At 37.5% G+C, this 21,339-nt stretch overlaps 1 protein-coding gene across 1 annotated transcript in view; it reads right to left on the bottom strand.

Moving 5' to 3' along the window:
* Positions 1–21,339, bottom strand: part of CDK5RAP2 (CDK5 regulatory subunit associated protein 2) — an 84,854-nt gene that overhangs the window by 37,971 nt on the left and 25,544 nt on the right. Inside the window, 8 exon segments of the mRNA XM_074923664.1 lie at positions 1,811–1,998; positions 2,622–2,669; positions 3,388–3,483; positions 8,145–8,273; positions 9,766–9,881; positions 11,475–11,605; positions 14,619–14,716; positions 21,073–21,246. Coding sequence (XP_074779765.1) covers positions 1,811–1,998; positions 2,622–2,669; positions 3,388–3,483; positions 8,145–8,273; positions 9,766–9,881; positions 11,475–11,605; positions 14,619–14,716; positions 21,073–21,246 — 980 coding nt within the window.

The following is a 21,339-nucleotide window of genomic DNA, read 5'->3' as shown; positions in this document are numbered from 1 at the left end:
GGAAGGACAGGCAGGGGAGATGAGGAGGTGGGGTCACCCTCTATGAACAGCTGGAGTGCCCAGAGCTCTGCCAGGAGATGGATGAGGAGCCGACCAAGAGCTTATGGGTCAGGATTAAAGGGAGGGCTGGGACAGGAGACGTTATAGTGGGGGTCTGCTACCAGCCACCCCACCAGAAAGACCGAGCAGATGAATCCCTCTTTAGACAGACAGGAGCAGCCTCACATTCAGAAGTCCTGGTCTTTACGGGGGACTTAACCACTCTGATACCTGTTAGAAACAGAATACAGCAGAGCATAGTCAATTCAGGAGGTTCCTGCAATGCACTGAGGACAACTTCCTTCTCCAAGTGATAGAGGAGCCAATGAGAAGAGGTGCTATGCTGGACCTTGTTCTCATCAACAAGGAGGACATGGACCTGCTCAAGCAGGTCCAGAGGAGGCCACGAAGATGCTCAGGAGGCTGGAGCACCCCCCTGTGAGGACCAGGCTGAGAGAGTTGGGGGGTTCAGCTGGAGAAGAGAAGGCTCCGGGGAGACTGAGAGCGGCCTCCCAGGGCTGAAAGGGGCTACAGGAAAGGGGGGAGGGACTCTTGATCAGGGGTATAGGGATAGGATGAGGGGTGATGGGTTTAAACTTACAGAGGGCAGATTTAGATTAGATATAAGGAAGAAATCCTTCCCTGTGAGGGTGCTGAGGCCCTGGCACAGGTTGCCCAGAGCAGCTGGGGCTGCCCCCTCCCTGGCAGGGTTCAAGGCCAGGTTGGACGGGGCTTTGGGCAACCTGGGCTAGTGGAAGGTGTCCCTGCCCATGGCAGGGGGTTGGAACTGGGTGATCTTTAAGGTCCTTTCCAACCCAAACTATCCTGTGATTCTCGGATTCTATGCTATGATGATCTCCACTGAAGCTCTAAATCAGTTTTCAAGCAGGAGATTAAGTGGTTTAAGCATGAAATTTGGGGAAAGAACTAGTCAGGTTGTGGTTTTCCTATACACCCTGTTCTTGCTTGGTATTGTCCAGTTCCTATGGAAATGAGCATTTGAGCTGGGAATTGATCAAACCATAGTGTAACACACACACACACACACACACTTGAGAATCACTGGTTACAACTAGGGCTTATAGAGATTTAGTTACACAAGTATTTTCTTCTGTATGAAAAGTAAGCACTTACAACATGGTTCATCTCAGCACAGTCCTACAAGTGGTTACACTGGAATAGCCAATTTGTCAACTGCAGGACATGGGCCCAGACTCCTTAAACTGGTGACAGAAAGCAAACCTCTGTCCAAGCAGTTCAGATGAAATGGCAAAGGCCACAGAGCATACAGTAATGTCCATTAAAAATTAACCCTGTAAAACAGTCATTGTAACTCCAATTCCTCCATCCTCAGTTCCTTACACGTACAATTTTTACAGAAGTACAGTATCGTCCCCTCCATCATACCACCTTTCACTGGCTTGTGTTCTCAGATATTTTATTTTTTTAAAAAGTACCACCTATTATCATCTAAGCCCTTTACACTGCTAGATCCCATCCTGAAAACAATCAGTCCCTACAGTAAAGCTCCATCTAGCAGTAACTTTGGAGAGTTTTTTGTCTTGTAATGGGTTTTTCATAAGGATTTCTACTGATAGTATGTTTCCTAATTACTTAATTGCATGATAGACTAAAATGGCTCTGAAGGCGCCTTGCCAATCTCTCAGGTAAATTAGACAGTGCCATTATCTAAATTCACTTTAGCAAAATCACTTTATTCTCTTCTCAAATAGAAACACTGTCAAAAGCAGTACATATCCCTCATACTTACGTAGATTCCAGTACAGATGTTCTATTTTCTCTTAAAAGAGATGTGAGCAACTTCTCTTCTGTTTCATGTTCACCCATTCCTATTCTGCCAAACTGTTTGCCAGTTGTATCATGTTCGAACTGAGGGTTATTTGGACTCCTGTAATGTCTATCTTTGCAGAAGCTCTCTGAATAGCCTGATGGAGTTATCTGTTAAAAAATTGCAAACATTTTTCTTATTACACAGGTATGTAATGTTCTATTAAATTCAGCGACATAATCTTTTTGTAATCTGGTTGAGTAATTCCTGATGCTCTTTATCTACATTAAGAAGCATCCACAGACATTTCACTTACTTTTTATTAATAGAAAAACTAATTAACATCATTTCATATGATTAATTCATAGTGATCAGTTGTTTAGTAAGAAGTAAGTAGATTTCCCTGAAGGTCTTTATCTGTGAAGAGGTATGAAACTTCTGGAATGTTGCCTGAAGATTACAGCTAACTTTTTATTAGTTCACCTTTGAATCATCTGCCTTTACAGTACAAATTCTGTCCTGGGATCTCCAGATGTAAGCCCTGATGGCCAGGACAGGATACAACTTGAAGTATTTACAAACTGCCAACTTTTTGTATGTAACACTGCAGATGTCCCTTAGGAAATTTCTACATGGGAACTCTCCAGTAATTTAACCCCCATTCAAATCAGTGACAGTCGTCTGACATGAGAATTCTGACTGTGCCCATTTCAATATAATTTCCATCAGTAGATATCAGCAGTGAGAGATTAAGATGTTTGAGTCAAGAGAACCTTTACAATACAACACCTACCTGCTTATCCACCTCACAAGGAAAATCCAAAGATACCTGAAGGCATACCTAGTAAACAGAGCAACACAGAAATTATGTATTTCAAAGAACAGAAGATCATTATTTTTTCAACATTACTAACCAAAATGCCCCTTTCCTGTCATATTTTAGCATGTTATAATTTTTAAACCAGAAGGGTTCAGCTTTATCTGTACCCCACAATCCTCTAAGATCCCTTGCAACCTGAATTATTTTATGATTCCATGATGCTTTATATTGCATTGCTTTTGAATGATGGAGTAAGAGGACAGCAGATTCCTGTATATACCAAAATGCAGTCAACAAGTTGCCAAGGTATGAAATATTTCAATCCTGAAGAAGGATCTACAGTATTTTTTTCTTCAGTCATAGCAGCAAGTGAATCTTATACAATTTGTACTACAGGCCTGACTGCAACGGAGGCTGAAGATCAGTGAGTGTGTATGTAAAGAAACACAGTTCCAAGGGACTTTCCGTCATCCCCATTAAGGAAGATCATAAGTACTCAAACAAGAGAAAACAAGGACCAGAACGAACGCTATCTTGACTGCAAAACCCTAGCAGCAGAAAAATACAGGAAAAAGCTTTCAGAAACTCTTTAGGATAACAATTAGTTGAAAGCAAAATCAGATACCAAGAAAAGTATGCTTTGTTTGCAAAAGACTTTGTGTTCTAAGAAAATAAGAATCTTCAAGGGCATGCAGAGAAAAGAGTACTGTAACACCATGTACCCAGATTGGAGTCCTACCTGACTGACCCTCTCAGAAAATTGACTGTTCTGCATCTTCCTGTCATTGTCACCATCTTCAGTCTGCATCCCAGGCTCCTCTGTTATTTCAAGACACTACACAAAGTATGGAATGATGTGAAAATGTAGCACAAAATAAATACTGTGATATGAAACATGCATAAAAAAGTCAGTGACATGTCTTAAAAGAAAAATAAAAAAAGCCTGTAATACAAAGTAACAAACACTGAATTAGATTTCTTCAATAAAACCAAAGAAAATTAATATAAAACCCAGAAATTACTCATATTAAATACAGTGGAAATTTACCTTATACATTCCTTCATTTTTATTTAACCCTTTCTCCTCAGAATTTACAAAAAATATAAAAATCACTCAACCTCTCCTGGCAAAGAACCTCTATATCTTCAGTCATGTTCTCATTGCGCCTATTTTATTTTCCAGTTCCCAAAATTTATTTTCATTTGCAACACAACTTAGGCTCTTCCCCAGCATCCAAGAGAGAGACACTTTTAAAACAAAGCTATACACTAAAAAGATTTGTAACTGCAACACTGAAGGATACAATCTGCTGTGTCTTGCCTAACTTTGCCATTTTGTAGCAAATGGTGCCAAATAATTTTTTTCTCCCTGTTTTGCACAGAACCCAATCCATCTCCATCACTAATATTTCCTGAGCAAAGAGGAGGAGGAGGAAGACTCAGCTTTTATTAGTAGGAGAACACAAGTTCCTGACATCAGCATTACTGACAGTGAGACCAGAATCCCTTTGGTTTGTTCGATGTTACATCCCAGCCACAAATCTGCAAGCAAGGGATGAGACACACACGTTGCTTCTCTCTCAACAGCAGCAAAGGCCACTAGTGAGCAAGCTGCATTTATACATGGTTCACAGAAAATATTTTCACTTTACTTACAACTCACTTCCTTTACTTAGTTTGCTCTGGAGGTAAGGACAGAATTTAGCCTTGCCTATGCTGGTTTAATAATGATCATATGAAAACCTCTTATTTACAAAGAATTATTATATTAGTAGCCACACTGTGGTACAGCCTGTCAGACAACAACATGAGTACCAGGACAGTCTTTCAGCCCACTTTGGGATCCACCACAAGTGACCTGCAGTTACCACGTGCCATCACTCCCCTGTGATAAGACCAGATTGGACATTTATATCATCTTGGTTTATAGCAACATTTCCCAATCTAATAGAAAATGAAAGTTATTTAAGATCTTTGCTGCTAAAATTTCATTAAATGGTAGAAAAATGCAAAAGCAAAGGTAAGTATCAACAATGCTATGCCTAATACGCCTAAACCATAGGTAGGGTACAGCCCTGACACACAGGATTCAAATTGCTTAGGGTAAAAAATTTTAGTCTTAAAGCCTTGTGGCAATAATATAGCACTGCTGTGTATAACAATCATATTTTGGTGTCACTTGGGCTAAAGAAAAATTACCTTAAGACAAGAAAAGCAGAATCTTGAGCTTAATTACCAAAAATTGAGATTATAGGTACAGAGACTCAGAAGACAAACTAGAAGGAAAGGAACTGGAGTCTAGGGGTCATGGCTGTCATATTTATAGCTTCGATGGATACACAGCACAGTGCTGAAATTTATGGCATGAAAAGAGAAACCTGCTTTCCCCAGTATTGCATGCTGGAAAGTCCTGGCTCACAGCATGTCCATTCAATTGCAGACAAACAGGATTCTGCAACGAGCATTATTTTTGCTTCCCAAGAACCCTGGGAATTGAATGTATGTGTGAGGTCTGATTTTTTTGAGTATGCATAGAATGTATGCATATATGTATATGAAATAAATGAGAAAAGCCTTTTTATCTTCCAATCCCTAGCAGTATAAGCAACTCTAATGATTTTAAGTATGAATTTTAAAAAGCAGAAACCGGATGGTGCAGCATATTAATGTATTTGCCTTTTACTCTTAGAAATCTCTATTGAAAACTAACTTCCAAGTCATATTTGAATTATTTTGGTATTTTCACTCAGATTTGGTTTTCTAGGATATCACAAAGTAACGACAATCTGAAAACCGGAGGAAGGCACAGAGGACTGTGGTATATAGCAAGAGCATGCATCATAAAAAGATCATATTGTTGTAATCTTAGGATGCCAAAAGTCCAATAATGCTAGCTATTATAAAAAAAATTGTTAAGGTTTAATATTCCATGTGTAGATTCAGGACAAAGCCTGCATTTCTGTATTAAAAATAAACTTACTTGCACATATAAGTTATCCACCGAATGCAAATACCTTTTATGACTCAACATTTTTCAGTATTTAGCTTTTCCCAGGCTACTGTTTGGTTTAATAAGTGATGATTCTTAGAATGAAACTATTACATAAGACCAAGAGGTTATAGCACACTATTAGAACAAATGACTGCAGTTTGAGCCTGGTTCTATGGCCCTATGTCTGAGAGGCTGAAAAGAAACTTTCTGTGCTCCAAGGAATACAACCTAATGTTCAACAAAATATTAAAAGAAAGTAAGTGTCTTAAGGCCAGAAAAAAAGCCTACCAAGAATAAGCTGCTTGTTTAAAGTATTTCCTTGGAGACTGAAAACCTTGAGAATGTTTTTCCTAAATGAACCACTGCTATGCTTGGTTTGCAAAGATCCCTGGAGCCCTGAAGGCTGAAATCACTGAGGCTGCTTCTCTCAGAGAAAGCAGATGTTCAGAGGACAGTACAAAAACAACCTTTTTCTCTCCTCCTTCTCCCTCCCTTCTGAACATGAAGCCAAGGCTGGGGCTGTCAGACCTTTGGGAGATGCCCTACAGAGGCACCAACATGCAGATTTATCGGATTTGTGCTCCGGCTTTGTGAAGGAAAAGAAAGATGGGTTCATTTTAAGAACCTGAGAAGGACACATCTTCCTGGGTCTGTCCAAATTCCGCTTATACCACACACGTTAGTGTCATCTCAGCACTACCTGCCAACAAATTCTAGCCCAAAACACACAGAAAAAATAGAACTTAGGGGGTTTTGACAATGCTTATTAACATGCAAAACACATTGTTGTTACAATCCATAATCCAAAATCCAGGTTGCCATTTATTCCTCGACTGATAAAATAGTACCTTTTAAGCTAAAAACTTTTAATTTCAGATCCTTTCACTTTTGAGCTCTATAATACTATTATCATTCTGGTACAGGTTAAAATACCATATTTTACTTTGCAATTTCCTTTGCCAGAATTATGAGGTTTATTTATATTTTATAAGCTTCACTCTTTGTCATTGTACATCTAATTTCACGTTGACAGCTTCTTAAGTAAGTAGCCCCATATGTACTTTTCATGCGGAGACAAATGCAAGAGCATACAGTATCTTGTCATGATCTTAATACCAAAGGAATTCGCGTCCTGTGCTAACTATGGCATCCGTGGGGGTGCAGCACCCTCTGCAGGATGACGAGCCAAATTGCTAAAAATATTAATCCATAGAAAGTGCATGCACTCTGAAACAGATTGCCCACAAGCTTTTCATGCAAACTTATTACAGGAAGGTTGTAAATTCATTATTTTAATAAAAGCCATGGGACCCCTAAAGGTCAATCTGTAATTTAAAACATATTTCAATTAAAAGTTGCATGAGTACGTTGTAAAAATGAAAAAGCAAGACTATTTTGTGACTTTCAGTGATTGCTCCCAGCACATCTGCAGCACATACAGGAAAAGACATAACCCTTTTTCCAGACTCCTGCAGAAAAATCATCAATACCACAGTTCCAGTTCCAGAATTAGACAATCCCTACGCGTAACTGATTCAAACTATTCCAAATTTTCTGTTCTTTTGAGTTCAAATCAGAAATTGGAGACAGAAGATACCAACACCATCATAATTCCTTTTTGTATTTTTTCCATCCTATTCAATATGTTGTGCACAACAGCAATGTAACTGAAAGCAAAAACCACAACAGGATATAAAGAAAAGTACTACCAGCCACATTTCAAGTAATACTTCATAACAAGCTTGAACGTTCACTAGAATCTACAAGAGCCTCCCGAACATCCTTCATCATTCACACGTAAGACACATGGGGACCCAGAACCCAAAACAATTCTCAGTGGAAGTATTTTGTCGAGACCTCTTCTTCCCCACAGCTAAAACCAGTCTTAGCTTTGGGTAAAAAAATGAAACACCCCAAACACTGATTACTACCTCATGCCTCTCAGCAATCTACCACAATGCCAGCCACTTCTTCATGTATTTCTATATTCTATAACGAAGGAACAGCACCGTGTTTAAGTGACCTGAAGTGCTGTTCTCTCTTTTTTGGCTACAGTGAACCCTAGTTGTTTTGCAGATGCAGAGAAGATACAAACTAAACTCTCACAGAATTAGACACAGCGTGAGAATAACTCTTGAACAGTAGATAAGCAGACTTCCAGTAACAACTAAAATGTTATATAAGATATTGCTTGCTTTGTAAAATTAACTATTTCCTCCCCTTTCAATTGACAAGACAAACAGATCACAGCCCAAATTAATATTTTAATGTATATGTTGAATCCTTAAAATCAACTTGACACATCACTGAACACTTGCATTGAGCTGGTTCTCTGTTGCGCTAACATCTTAAAATTGTTAACATCATTAATTTAAAAAGATATTATAAGGAATTAGCAAGGTAAGCCCTGAGGGTTTTACACTCATTCTTAACTGATGTAAATTACTCCACAAGGTATATTAGATGTGAGAGTCAGATCCACTGCTTTACCACAGAAAACCTACCTCACTGTAGTTTAATACTTTTAGTGCTTCCTTCCTTTGAGAATTTGTTGTACAAAGTCCAAGCTGTTTTTTCTTAAGTTCTTGATTAATTGACTGCAGGTCCTTAACCATCAAAAGAAGGTCAGTAACCTAAATAACCAAAGGAAGAACAAGCAAAACTGGTAACATCCATACTAGTATGAACACAAATGATGATATATAAATCTCCAGCTAAATCTAAACTGCAGAGTTGGAAAGTTCAAGCTTCTGTATCTGCTCATGAGGCAATTTCCCTATGTATGAAAACATGACTATGTGTTTGTGAATTAATGTGCAAGAAATCTTAACTTGTAAGACTGCAGTTTCCAGCCACGTTATTAAGTGGAGCTATGAGGTTTCACTCAGTAGCAAGAAGAAACCTGAGGGCACCTCACACCAACAGGCTGATTTGAGAAGAAACACTTCAGCGCAAGGAAAACCAGCATTACAGGGAAAGAGTAGAATTCAGAAACAACCCAGTCTTTTATCTCAGACATCCTTTATAAGCCACTGTCTTTCCAAGTAGTTTCACAAACTCTGAATGGACAATCACGTTCAGAACTCTTGAATGGACACTAACGTCACAGACTCATGTAAGTACATCAAGAAGGCAATGCTTGTAGAAGAAAGTGAAATCTTATTAGACCAATTAATATATTTACAAAAAACAGATCAGCTTTCAGGTATACAAACCCCTTTTCATGTAAGAAACGGTTTATAAACATCTTTTGTTAAAGAGCATCCCTGAACCTCCTGAAGGGAATATATTCAGAGATAAAATTGGTATAACCCCAGAATGGGACTGGGACACAATCTGGGGATTTTTTTATTGACACCTGTTCAGTACAAGCAAACGTCTTTCCTTCAGATTACCCAGCTCCAGATTTTGGACACCTGCCTACATTCAGCTGGCCATGAGAAATATAAACCTTCACTTATGTTCATTCCCAAACAACCATATCCAAAATAATTCCTTATCATAAATTGGTGCACAGATCAGAGGTCACTGCACAGGATAAGGAGTCAGAACTAGTTTCTGAACTCCGATACTGATGTACTGTAGGACAATGGTCTGCACATTTAATCTCTGTGATTTTCAGTTCTTCTGCAGAATGCAGACAACACTAATTTACCTCAGGGTTATTTTGTAACATACCACATTTACTGAAAGATTTGCAAATCCTGGGACTGGGAGTGCTATACGGAGGTGTAAGTTACTGACACCACTACCATGTTCATGATAAATAGAGGTGCATGAAATATACATTGTAGGTTACTTAATGCAAAAACTTTTCTTTGGAGTTGGTATACTTCATGATGACTAAAATATGATATCAAGTCTGAAAACTGAATCCAGGTGCCTAACTATCATAAAACCTTTGCAGCAAGCCACCTATCTTTCAGCTGATTCTGAAGCTCATGTGGTATAACAAAGACCAAATAGTTCATAAAAGGTGGATCACCAACCGCAGAGATGAGAACTTCAAATCCTTTCGAACTACCCAACTGTACCTAAATAAACCTTTTTGTGAGAGATACACAAACCAGAGATGAAGCAGAATCAAGCCATTAGAAATAGTAAATAATATAAAAAGATCAATACCTTTTTCTTAAGTTCTTCAAGAGTCAGATGGTCTATCTGTAGGCTTAAATGATCTTGCTCTCCTAAACAGATACTCATATAAGATGTTTGATCTCCACAGAAAGACAGTGTTTCATCTGTCAAAATAACCAAGGACAGGAATTATTTAAGAAACTCTATTTGCAGGAAAAGACAGCATAAAACACAAAGACAGGACTTTTGAATAAGAACCTACCAATAAGCCTGTGGGAGGCCAGTTAAAATGTTTCATCCCCCAAAATAAGCTTTGTTTAATTGAACAAATTTCGTCCTGATATTTCTTTGTGCTTCTGACACGTAGACATGCTGAATTTTCTGTGCCTGTATTTTCTGTGGTTATCAGCATGAGTTGTGAATTCTGAATTATAATTTGCATATTTAGCATTACAATTAGAAATCATTTTTAGGAAGGATAAGTAAGGCATGAATAGTTATTCTGTTTTAACTATATTTTTATTAACATGAACTCAAGGTCTCAAGGCAAAAAGCTGGGTGAGACAAAGTTATTAAATTTATTTTGCTTTTGGGTCAAAAGATTGTATTAATAGAATTGAAAATAACTACTTATTAATTTCCTCTGTAACTGCAGAAATTATTTGTTATGTTTCAATAAACACCTGTTCATTTATAATATAGATGACAGTTAATTCTATAAATCTGTTTCATTAGATAGGGAGAAAGCAGGACAAAGAAGAGACATCCAAACCCTTTTCCCAGCTCTGCCACTGATCACAGGGCTCCTGCGAGAACCCAAAGCTTCACAAATGATTGCTAATTTTCAGAGCCTTCATTCCTACCAGCCTCGCCCTCCACACAACTGCTTTGTGAGAACCCAGGAGTATCCACAAGACCCTTTGGCCTACCCTGGTTGTTCATCATCTCTGTGATTTTGAGGTTGGAAATTCTGAAACGGCAGCAGTTTACCTTTTGTCACTTATCATAGCTGTCAAGGGAGTGATGCTAAAATTGAAAACCTAAGTTGAAAGGGGTAAGTGAACAGGCTTTATTGTTATTTATATATCCCCTATGGAATAAAACAGATATATCTGTACATATGCAGTAAACTATATTTAACAACGTCCACTTACATTATTCTTTTCTGTATCTAAGTACATACTAAAAACACCTCCAAAGAAGTACAATAAAAAAGCTAGAAGGTAAGTTATATTTAAATCTACAATTTCTGAATTACAAAATAACAAAGCCTCTGGCTCTTTTTTCTTTCTCTAGAAATACTTCTTCTGTTAGGAGGAGTCTAGCCAGTTCCTGAGACACAAGCTCTTTACCAAAGTATTGTGAAAAAATTATATTCCATAGTCAGCAAGTGATCCCATGGCCACAGATTTATTCAAAGCCAGGAATCTCTGGCTTCTGCAGAAAACAGTAAATTCTATGGGTACAAAATTGTAGGCAGCTTGAAATGATCACTGCAGTAGAATTGCCATAGAATTACTAACATTTTGCTGCATGGAAAGAGAAAAGCTGTCCCTCTGTATATGTCCTGATTGCTCAAAGACATTCTGTTACAAATCCCCCAAATAATTTTCAGTATAGAAAGCTGAAAAGAAGTCTCTTCACAACTTTTTCTACTCTCAAACATTTCTCCATCACAGCAAACTTACTGCAATAAAGACAGTTCTCTTTTGTGCAAGAAGAAATAGAAAAGGGATGGGCTGCACATGTATACAGACCTTGTCGGTTTTTAATGTCCTTAATCTGATCTTCTAAGACCTTCTGTAGATGCCGATTAGCTAAAATGTCTTCCTCTAGTTGTTTTCGCAACATGAAAATGTTGTTTAGTTCCGTCTGCAGGCTATTTATACTTAGGAGAAAAAAAAAAAAATCTTCAAGATTCAATTCAAAACATTTTATTGTGCACCTCAGCATCTTTTATACATCCGGGCTTCCTCAAAGAACCCATTTCACATTAGCCACTGCTTCTGTTCATCACACAGTTACATCATTTTGATGCATAAGCACAAACAAATCCCTGCCTAGAAAGACAAGACTAAACGTTTACATATATGGCCTTTTCTTGCTCTTTTGAGCTGTGCTGCTTGTAAATCAGACTAAACATGACAGATATATTCTGCCAGCCAACTTTTGTGTAATTTTCTTTAAAGGATAATCAAAATTACTAACTTCTGAAAAGTATGCTAGAAAAATATCATTATCACATAATACTGATGGCTCTGTATGGTGTCACAGTGACTGTGAAACTTTGTTCCCTTGCTACAGAACTGTACTATCTAATCTAATGCTCCACTTAGGAAAAAAACCCTTAAAATCGTCTTTCATTGAAAGTATGACCCAGACACATCTAACTGGCTTATTTCTCCATTTATCCAACAGTCTGTAAAAAGACCTTTTAAGGTCTAAATTGTCTCAATTATATCAATGAGGTGTAAATACCAAAACTTAGAAATGATAATTTGTCAAGGTGAATTAATTCTTTAAGCAGCTTTCTTCCAAGGTGACCACTGAAGCTCTTACTTTAGCATCAGTCACTGCCCCTCAGGCCCTGTGGCATCAGCACCTCTAGCTGCTCCTTGCTAGACCTTCCCATACCCTTCACAAACATTGACAAGACAGTTCTGATCAGTCCATAAAGAGACTTAAGTACACTGAAAACCGAATTTGTCATAAAATGAAAGTAACTGGATTGAATAACAAATAAAAACCAAGGTGTTACTATTTATTTTCACATTTGCTCAGAACCTCAGTGTTTTAAGATAAATTAAGCTGCTGTAGAATTTCCAGTCCACTGCACTAAATGCCAGAGAATTCAAAAATCTTTAACAAAAATTTAAGTCCATCTTACAGGAGACTATGATGTGCTCTCTGTTCCTGTATACTTGCATGAGAGTAACAGCATATTGTAGAAACACATTAATTAAAAGGCAGCATGTATGAAAAGACCCTCTGTCTTCTGACAAGTGTTCTGTTGTCAGTGTTTCCTACAGAATCGCTTTAACCAATTCTTCCTCATTCAAGAGTGTTTTTGAAGAGAGAGGTTTCTTAAATGGTCAGCAAAAAATTAAGATAAAAACAAGCCAACACATTACTAGAAGCTAAGTAAGCACGTTTTCTCCTTTTCACGAGTTAAAGGTTTTATAAGAAAAAGCACCAATTCCCTGTTTGGAGAGACAAGAAATGCCTCGGTCCTGACATTCAGTAGCTCATTTTGAAAAATAACTATCCAGATTGCTTAAAATAAATAATGCCTAAAAGAAGATATGTCAGCAAGAAAACAGAGGTTTGCCTAAAATCCATGTCACTGCTGATGGCAATTACACAAATGAGGAAGCTGAATCTATTTGCAGGGCTTGTTTATCAGCTCCCCAGAACTCTGGGGGTTCAAGCCTTCCTTCACAAGATTTACAGCACATCTCAGCCCACAAAACTATGAGGTGGAGAAATAAAAAGTCCTGACTCCAACTTCCAGTTCTACGGTTGAATCTCTCTAAGCATCCTCTGCAAATAGCTGCATGACGTGTAGTACGCTCTGTGGGTGCTGTGACTCTGTATCAAGAAAACAGAACTAATGATCCTGATCCTACAGAAGTTAACTGCAAAACTCCTGTTACCCTAATGATCATAATTACAGTTATAATTTTCCTCCTTTGAAAGATATTTTAAGAAAAACCAGTATCAGAGCTATGTTCCTTTGTTATCATTACTATAGAGAGTGTTGACCTTAACCACAGAACATGTTTCAATGTCAGGTCACACCCTCCATATGAAATATTAAAATAAATTGGCTTCTTCCTTCATTTGGTGATTGTTCAACAGAGAATTCACAAAAGCCATTGCTCGTTTCCCAGGGATAAGAAATAATCTCCATAATCTGACTTCTATCACTATTTCTAATGAAAAAGATTTTAGTATCTAAAACAGCTTCTGAGCTGTGGCCAAGGACAGGATGGCATGACTATTAATTCGCTTAATTCAAATACCAGAACTCATCTACTCTAGTGCTATTCATTGTATGGTTTCCCAACTATAGTGGTCTATAAACCAACTGCAAAATACAAACACACATTCCCACAAAGCTGGCAGGTATCAGCATTGCCTTCAGGCCTGAAGAGTCAGGAGCTAGCTCAAAATGCTGTCAACACCTAAATAAGATGTTTGTAATTATAACCATAGAAGTAAATTTTTTACCATTTACATTTATTTTACTTAAAGGCTAAAAAATTTTCTTTATCATAATGTCTCCTCCTCAACTGCCAAGGAATTACAGGATACAAAGTAGGCCACAGATTTCTTTCTGTTGTGTTCTTTGATTTTAAAAGGTTAAAAAACACTTGCTCCTGCCATGCGTCTGAATGCTTTACATTGAAAGCATACTATGCAAACTTCAATTATTCTGTTTTGTTTAACCTTCTCCAAAATCTTACTGGCTTATGTTCTCATCAAAATTCTCACAGTGTCACTTTTAAGATAAGCATTATCTGTATCTTCGGAGTAAACCATGGCAAATCGTTCAGCACCCAGAAGTTCACTGCAATTTGATTTTTCCCCTATATTCCAACACAGGACACGTAACTCCTGCAAATCTAGCTGCTTACTTTGATACCTAAATGGAAATCTGGCTCATCTGAGATTCCAATCCAAACAAAAATTTTCAGAAATATTTAAGTAATTTAGATAATATAACCTCACTTACAGAAATATTTATCTTTTAAGGAGACTACTACATCTAGTTTATGCCTTAAGAACAATTGGCCAGTACAAAATAATCAGCACTCCAGTTAAGTTGCACCTTTTTTCACAACTTCTGACTTTTGCCCTTTTGAGTTTAGATTATCCACCAAAACAGAGAAAGTACTTACCTATCCGATTCTTTGAAGGTCTTCACTAGAGTAGAATAAATATTTTGTTCTTTTCTTAAAGCAAGGATCAGCTTTTCATACTCAGCTTCCTTATTTTCCTAAATTAAAACAAGAACATGTTAAACTTACAATGTAATTTTTAAGTTTGCACATCTATAACTATGTGCATACCTGTGTCCTGAAGATAACGTGAACAAAGCAGAAATCAAAATTTGCTGAACAGGACTACCGACCTCCAAAGCCTCCTATGAATCTGGAAACTATTCATGATAGCTAAAACCAGCTATTATTAAAGGAGGCAAATACTGTTTCACTATTTACCTACCGTGAGTGACATATCTAAACAGTGGTTCATCATTTTTATCACAGTCTAAAATGCTCCCCCCTGCCCCCACCAACCCCAGGCACCCTCACTTCCAAAGTTTACAACTCAACAACCTGGCAGGTACCTACTTCAGAGGAGGGGAAGGGAGAGAAGGGACAACAGACAAGTCCAAGCTCCGAGCACACATTTTACAACATTGTCCCAACAGTCACTCAGTGTTCTGGATAAAACTGGCTTTGGGGGAGAGGTTTCTATAAATTCTGTCCCATTTCTGAACAAAATGAACTGTATCAAGCTGACAAATAACGGATGAGTATGTCAGATATATACTCATTGTCAGCTTTCTGCACACTCAGCTGGGTCACTACAAGCTGCTGCTTCACTTGTGCAAAGAAAATAAAATTGTTTACCTGCAGTCTTGCTCACAGAAAGTATATTATTATTACTAGAATAAATCCAGACTCTTATGCTACATTCTCAGTATGGATCCACTAATTTCCCAAGACTTTTTTCACTCTAAAACAACCATACAGACACTTTTTCAGCAGGAGGCAAAAAATGCAGCTATTTAAAGGAGTATTTGCTTGCACTTACTACATAAAAATATCTAAGGTATCGGCAGTCTCAGAAGAGAAAATAACTGGGGTATCTATAGCAAATATAGATGTATTAATGTCAGACATATATTCATTCTGCCTCTGCTTGAGAAGAACAGTAATCCTTGTTGCTTCTCTGTTTTGATTTTCAACTGAAAACCGAAAGGAAGAACACAGCTAACAGGGAATCTCATCTAAGGGAACTCTCAAGAGATACTAAATCATTAGTGAACAGATCATTAACAAGAAAGAAATCTACACCCAGGAGTTCTAAGCAGCTGTTATTACTCCAATTGCAATTCCTAAGGAAGGAATTGCAACAAAAATTCAGCTACAGTAGAATCTCGTTAATTCACACTAACGATGCAAAGACTCTGTTAATTTGAAAAACTCAGTATTCTGCAAAGTAAACAGTACAAAAGCAAGGACAACTGTTGTTTGCTTTTAATTATTTACACTCATACTTCACACTATGCTAGCAAATATGTTAAATAATATTTTGCAAGTGTAATCAAGTTTTGATCAAATTACTCCTGTTAAGGTAATTGAATGTCAGATCTTACTGCAGAAAGAGTAGCTTCTATGACATAACACTACAGATTCTCTGAAGAAGTGACCTTGCGTCTGTACATGCGCATCATATTCAGCTACCCTCATTCCTAATGGTAGCTGTATTCTAACATATGTTTCCAGGTTCAATTTATACATTAAATACTATTCTGCATATGAAGTACAAAATACTGGGCTTCGTCTCAAGTTTGTTATCTAGATGAGCAGAGGAGGAGCACACAGCAATGACTTCTGCTGACTTGAGTACTGAGAAAAACAAAGGCAAACAGATGGAGGTGGGTGATCCAGAGTCCATTAATAAAAAAATCTCTCAAAAAAACCCATGTAAAAAGTACATCTTACAGACTGAATTGGAGTCATATCAATGTGTTGGAATCTCAGCCTTTCAAGAACAATCACTAAACATAAAACACACAGATTGCAATTTAACTTGGAAAAAGTTTGATCACAATGACACTTATCAGTGACGCAGAAAGCAACAGGAGGAAATAAATCCTTTGACTTAATTTAGTTGGTTAACAGTCTGTTAAAAGTTCTAGTGAACTCTTCCATATGTCTGATACAAGCCTTGCAATTATTACTGAAGACACTACGGAGCTCTATCCTAATTAAAAGCTCTTTCTGAAGCACTGGCAAAGTAATGTCACCCTGAAGAGTTTACGGTACACAAATTAGATAATGGTTGTCACCAATTGTTCAAGGTCTATGGCTGCTGTATTAACAAAGCAGTGTTACACATAGAACCATGCTCTGGTTTCCTATGTTTCTTTAGAATTCACATATTAATTTAATTCCACCTTTGCACCAAAATCTCACTAAGCTCATGAAATCCTCCCAACTCTTTTTTTTTTCCCCCCACATAACAGGAAACATGAGCAGTTTCTTAATTCCAAATGTCACAGACTATTACACAAATTATTAAATTCTAAATTCAACTAGTTAGATAGAGGTTAGAAAAATCATGAAGAAGTGTTCTTGATTTTGAGAATCTTTCATGAATAATGAGGATGAGAAGATACAGCATGAACATCATTTTTTTTGTACATTATTACTGTCATTTCTAAATAAAGCGTAGGAGCGAATTATTCCAATCAACTCCCCAACGGTACACAAAACATAAGGCAGCTCTGTAACTTAAATAGACCATAATGCTGTGGGAGTTAATGAAACATTAAACCTCTTGACACATGGTGTGAGGGAAAATGTGTTAGAGGAGATAGCTGCAAGACATCCAGGACCATATTGCAGTGAAAGATTTATATTCCCATGAAAGGAGGCAATCTAATACATTAAAGTCTATATTTAAGTCTGAAATACTATTGCTAAGCAGCAGTGGTGGAAAACATAACTTATTTTCATTAAAGGTTTCTCAAATTGTAAGCAATGAAAGTAAAAGGTTTATACCTCCACAATAAATAACTTATTGGCAAAGTCACAAGACTATCCAGTTGCCTCACTGAATACTCTCTCGCTTACAACCACCATCAGGATTTCAAAAATCTCTGAAGGTTAGAGGATGAATGATTGAGAGAAGGCCATAACCTACACCTCATCACCAATCCATCCATCCATCCATCAGTACCAGAACTTGGTAATTCCTTCTAACATTGCAGTAAACTTTATGTATGGTCTACCATAAATGAAACTATCGCTAATAAGATTAAAATTGTTACAGGCCACTGAGTCATGTATCTAAAGATAAAAATTACTATAGCAAAAGACTTTGTTGACGACTTTTAGAAGATGTCATCTCAACCACAGAAAATGTCACAAAGCTGCTGGCTCTGAGGAACTTATGGCCCTTCTTGCTGATATGTGAAGCAAGACTAGTAGACTATATACAGATCTCCAAATACCACTTCATCAGGCTAACTCCTTTAAGATGGAATTTCTGCTAATAGAGAAATGGTGAGACACACCAACCACATCCATTCCCATCACCAGGCCATGTTCAGTGTCACAGGTAAAAAGCACCATGTTTAAAGTGTGTGAAGACATGGATATTGACAAAAAGGGTTGCTGTTTTCAACTATAAGCTAATCTCATCAAACCAGAAATTGAACTATCACCCTGTTTGTGTTCACAACATCAATTTCAAGAGACTGAAAGCAACAACTTCAATGCACTGGTCACTATTTAAATGACGGGATATTTGTATAAAAAAAAAACCATCAATTGCATCACTTTCCATAATCAAGACTCAGCAACAATCTCAGCAGCTAAGACATGTCTGCAGTACTGCAACAACTGCCCCAGTTCCAATTCTCACGACACCCATCAACTGCAATGCTGTAGCAACATCAGTAACTCCCATGCATTGACTGTAATTTCTCCAGCTGCAGCAAGTTACATCACAACTATTCTTCAGCTCCCTGATTGCACAGTATTAACTCCCTAAATACAGGGTTAATTATAACCAAAGTCAAATCATGTGCTGATCATACAGGAATTAGAATGTGACTTGTGTCTGCAGAAACATCACACTTGCCTTGCAGTGTATCACCTAAATACATTTCCTACTCCACCCTCAAGTGGTATATAAGCTCCCCCTCCCAAAAACAGACATCACAGAGAGGCTACATAACAGCAAATCCGAGAATTTTTTTTTACACTTAGAGAAATAATTTTAGAATTAAAAATTCTATCATTGTGGCCCCTTATTGCAGTGTATGCTGTGTGCAAGATTACACATGCAGCACAGCAGAACCCAGAAACACAGCTCAAGGACTGAGCAAGAGCTGCTTTTCTCAATAATAAAATAAACCACAAAGGCCTAAAAATCTCTGTTAGAAATATATTTACCTAACCAATGCTCAAAAAAAAGCGTTTTGTAAGCACAGGAGTATTGGTTGAGAGAGAAGAGCATTAAAACACAAAATCAACTAAAGTTTCAAAAATTATATGGAGTCCACTGCATTTGTAAATTCCTTGGCTCTAAAATATACTTCATTCTGAGACTTCACAGATACCAGAATCAGCAGTTGCATGAGTAACCTAATTATTAGTGCCCTTGCACACTCTCTAGCCCATGACAGTGGCTCAAGAATCCAAACTCTAATTAGAAACTGTCATTTATCTTTTCTGGCCTGGCCAAGGCACCCAGCAGAGCTTTGGATGTTGGTTCCTTTAAAATTTATCATTACATTAAAATAAAGTAAAAAGGTATGATGAAAGAGAGAAAGTTCTGCATCTCTCAATTCCGTTTCTTCAACTTTAAAGATCAGTGAGGCTAGAAGAGCTTGGTTTCTGTTCTCTCTGGTGGGGAGGATCCAGCTGTGCGTTTGTTGAGAGTTGGTGCAGCACTGTAAAGTCATCAAAGAGTCCAAGGCAGGCACTGAGAGCAGAGCTCTGGATAATCTGTGTCCAAAAACTTCTGATTAATATGCCAAAGTGGGTTCTTACCGGAGATATCTTACACAGAGGCTGAGCTGAGAGGACAATGGGTTGTGATTAGCTATTGTTCACAATCACTAAGTGAATCAGCAATAGAGAATAGATTGTGATTAGAAGGTGTGTACTGGGTCATTACCATGCCACTATTCTCTCTCCTGGTTATACACCTGTACTGGAAGTGGGGTGTACAGAGGAAAGTTAGTGTTTGATTTTCATTAATTCTGTATGATTCTCCATCACTCTTCGGTCCCTTTGTGACAGAATTTACGTGCATGCACTGCAGTTTGTTTTACAGAGGTAGAATTTCTATTCAACCTTTCACAGACTTTATTTTCTCTGCATATATATTCATATATACTTTGATATACTCTGCACTTGTACCCTGGCAAACAGCAATGCAGCTCCTTTACTCTGAGCTTGTCAAATAACCCGTGACTGAAGGTCTGCTTGCATCTACCTTGTCTAGTAATAGTGCCCACAACATATTAAGCATCTCATCACTAGTGTTCAGAATGTGACACAAGAAATAGCTCTCATGTTTCCTTTGCCATTGGCTCACTTCATTTTAAACTTCTTGAGAAAAATCTCATTAATGACTGATATATTATTAAAGAAACAAAATAGCTTTCTCCGTCATTAGTACATACTAGTCTAATTCTTTTTACTTTGCCTGATGCTTTTGGAGACTAACATACTAGGCTGCAAACAACACAAAAAGACAAGAAATGTATCTTCAAAAGCAGCTTACTTGTTCAATAATCTGTACACAATAATAAAAAATGCACTGATTCAGTCAGCAAGTGATTCAAAAAACTTAGCAGCACCTGAATTTTTCTTTCTTTTGCTAGTACAAAAGTGGGGGGTGAAGGTGGGAAAAACTAACTCTACATATAAGACTTTGAATTTTGACCTCTGATTTCAGGTACTAAGAAGTCTTTTCAATTTATGGCATCAAATAAAATAACGGCATATACTGTCCACCTTTTTTCATACATACACACACACACACGCACATTTCTGTACTATTTCCTTTCTTCTTTGCTTTAAAGTAGTTTTCTCCTTGCCCTAGACATATCTTCACACCCACCTATATTTTTTATCCTCACATTCCATATCTCTTGTGGTCACTAGCTCTGTGCAATCTTTCCCCTTATCTATCAGAAGTACACAAACTCTCCTCTGCACCTCCCTTCAGAAACACAAAGACCCTCCCACTCAGGGAAATACGTCTGCCCTAATGACCACAAAACTCTACCTCTTTATGGCAGGAAATATTTCACATGTTTTCTGAGAGTAAAGAGTTTAGTGATGCCATATAAACTCATCAGAGTACAATACTATGTACTCTAATGATGCCAAATCAGGACCACCACAGTTATACAAATCATATGACAACTATTAATAAAGCCATTTTTAATAAAACAGAACATTTTGATATGGTACTGGTATGAAGGAAAACCAGCCCCTTACAAAGTATATGAGTCCACAACTTTGAAGCCAAAGTCAAAATTCTTTTCAATTTGAAGTCAAGGTATTTATCTGCAAATGATCAGAGGTATGAAAAACTCACCTCTAATTCTCTGACTATCTTGATGATTGACTGTTGAGACTGTGCAGCACATTTTTCCTTTACTAAGCCTTCATTTTTCAGTTCAAGTTCTTCATTGGCTCTTAGAAGGTTCTTGTACTTATTCAGTAGCTCCTGCAATTCTGCATCCTTCTCTTTAACTGTTCCATCAAGTTTCTTAACAGAAGAAAACAATGACACAGTTATACAAAATTTACTCTGCTTTTATATTGTAAAATAGACAAACAAACAAAATGCAGGAGAATATCC

This window comes from Athene noctua, chromosome 20, assembly GCF_965140245.1.
Source record: "Athene noctua chromosome 20, bAthNoc1.hap1.1, whole genome shotgun sequence".
NCBI lineage: Eukaryota > Metazoa > Chordata > Aves > Strigiformes > Strigidae > Athene > Athene noctua.
Note: the sequence above shows the minus strand (reverse complement) of the source record. Positions and strands in the feature narration are given on the sequence as shown.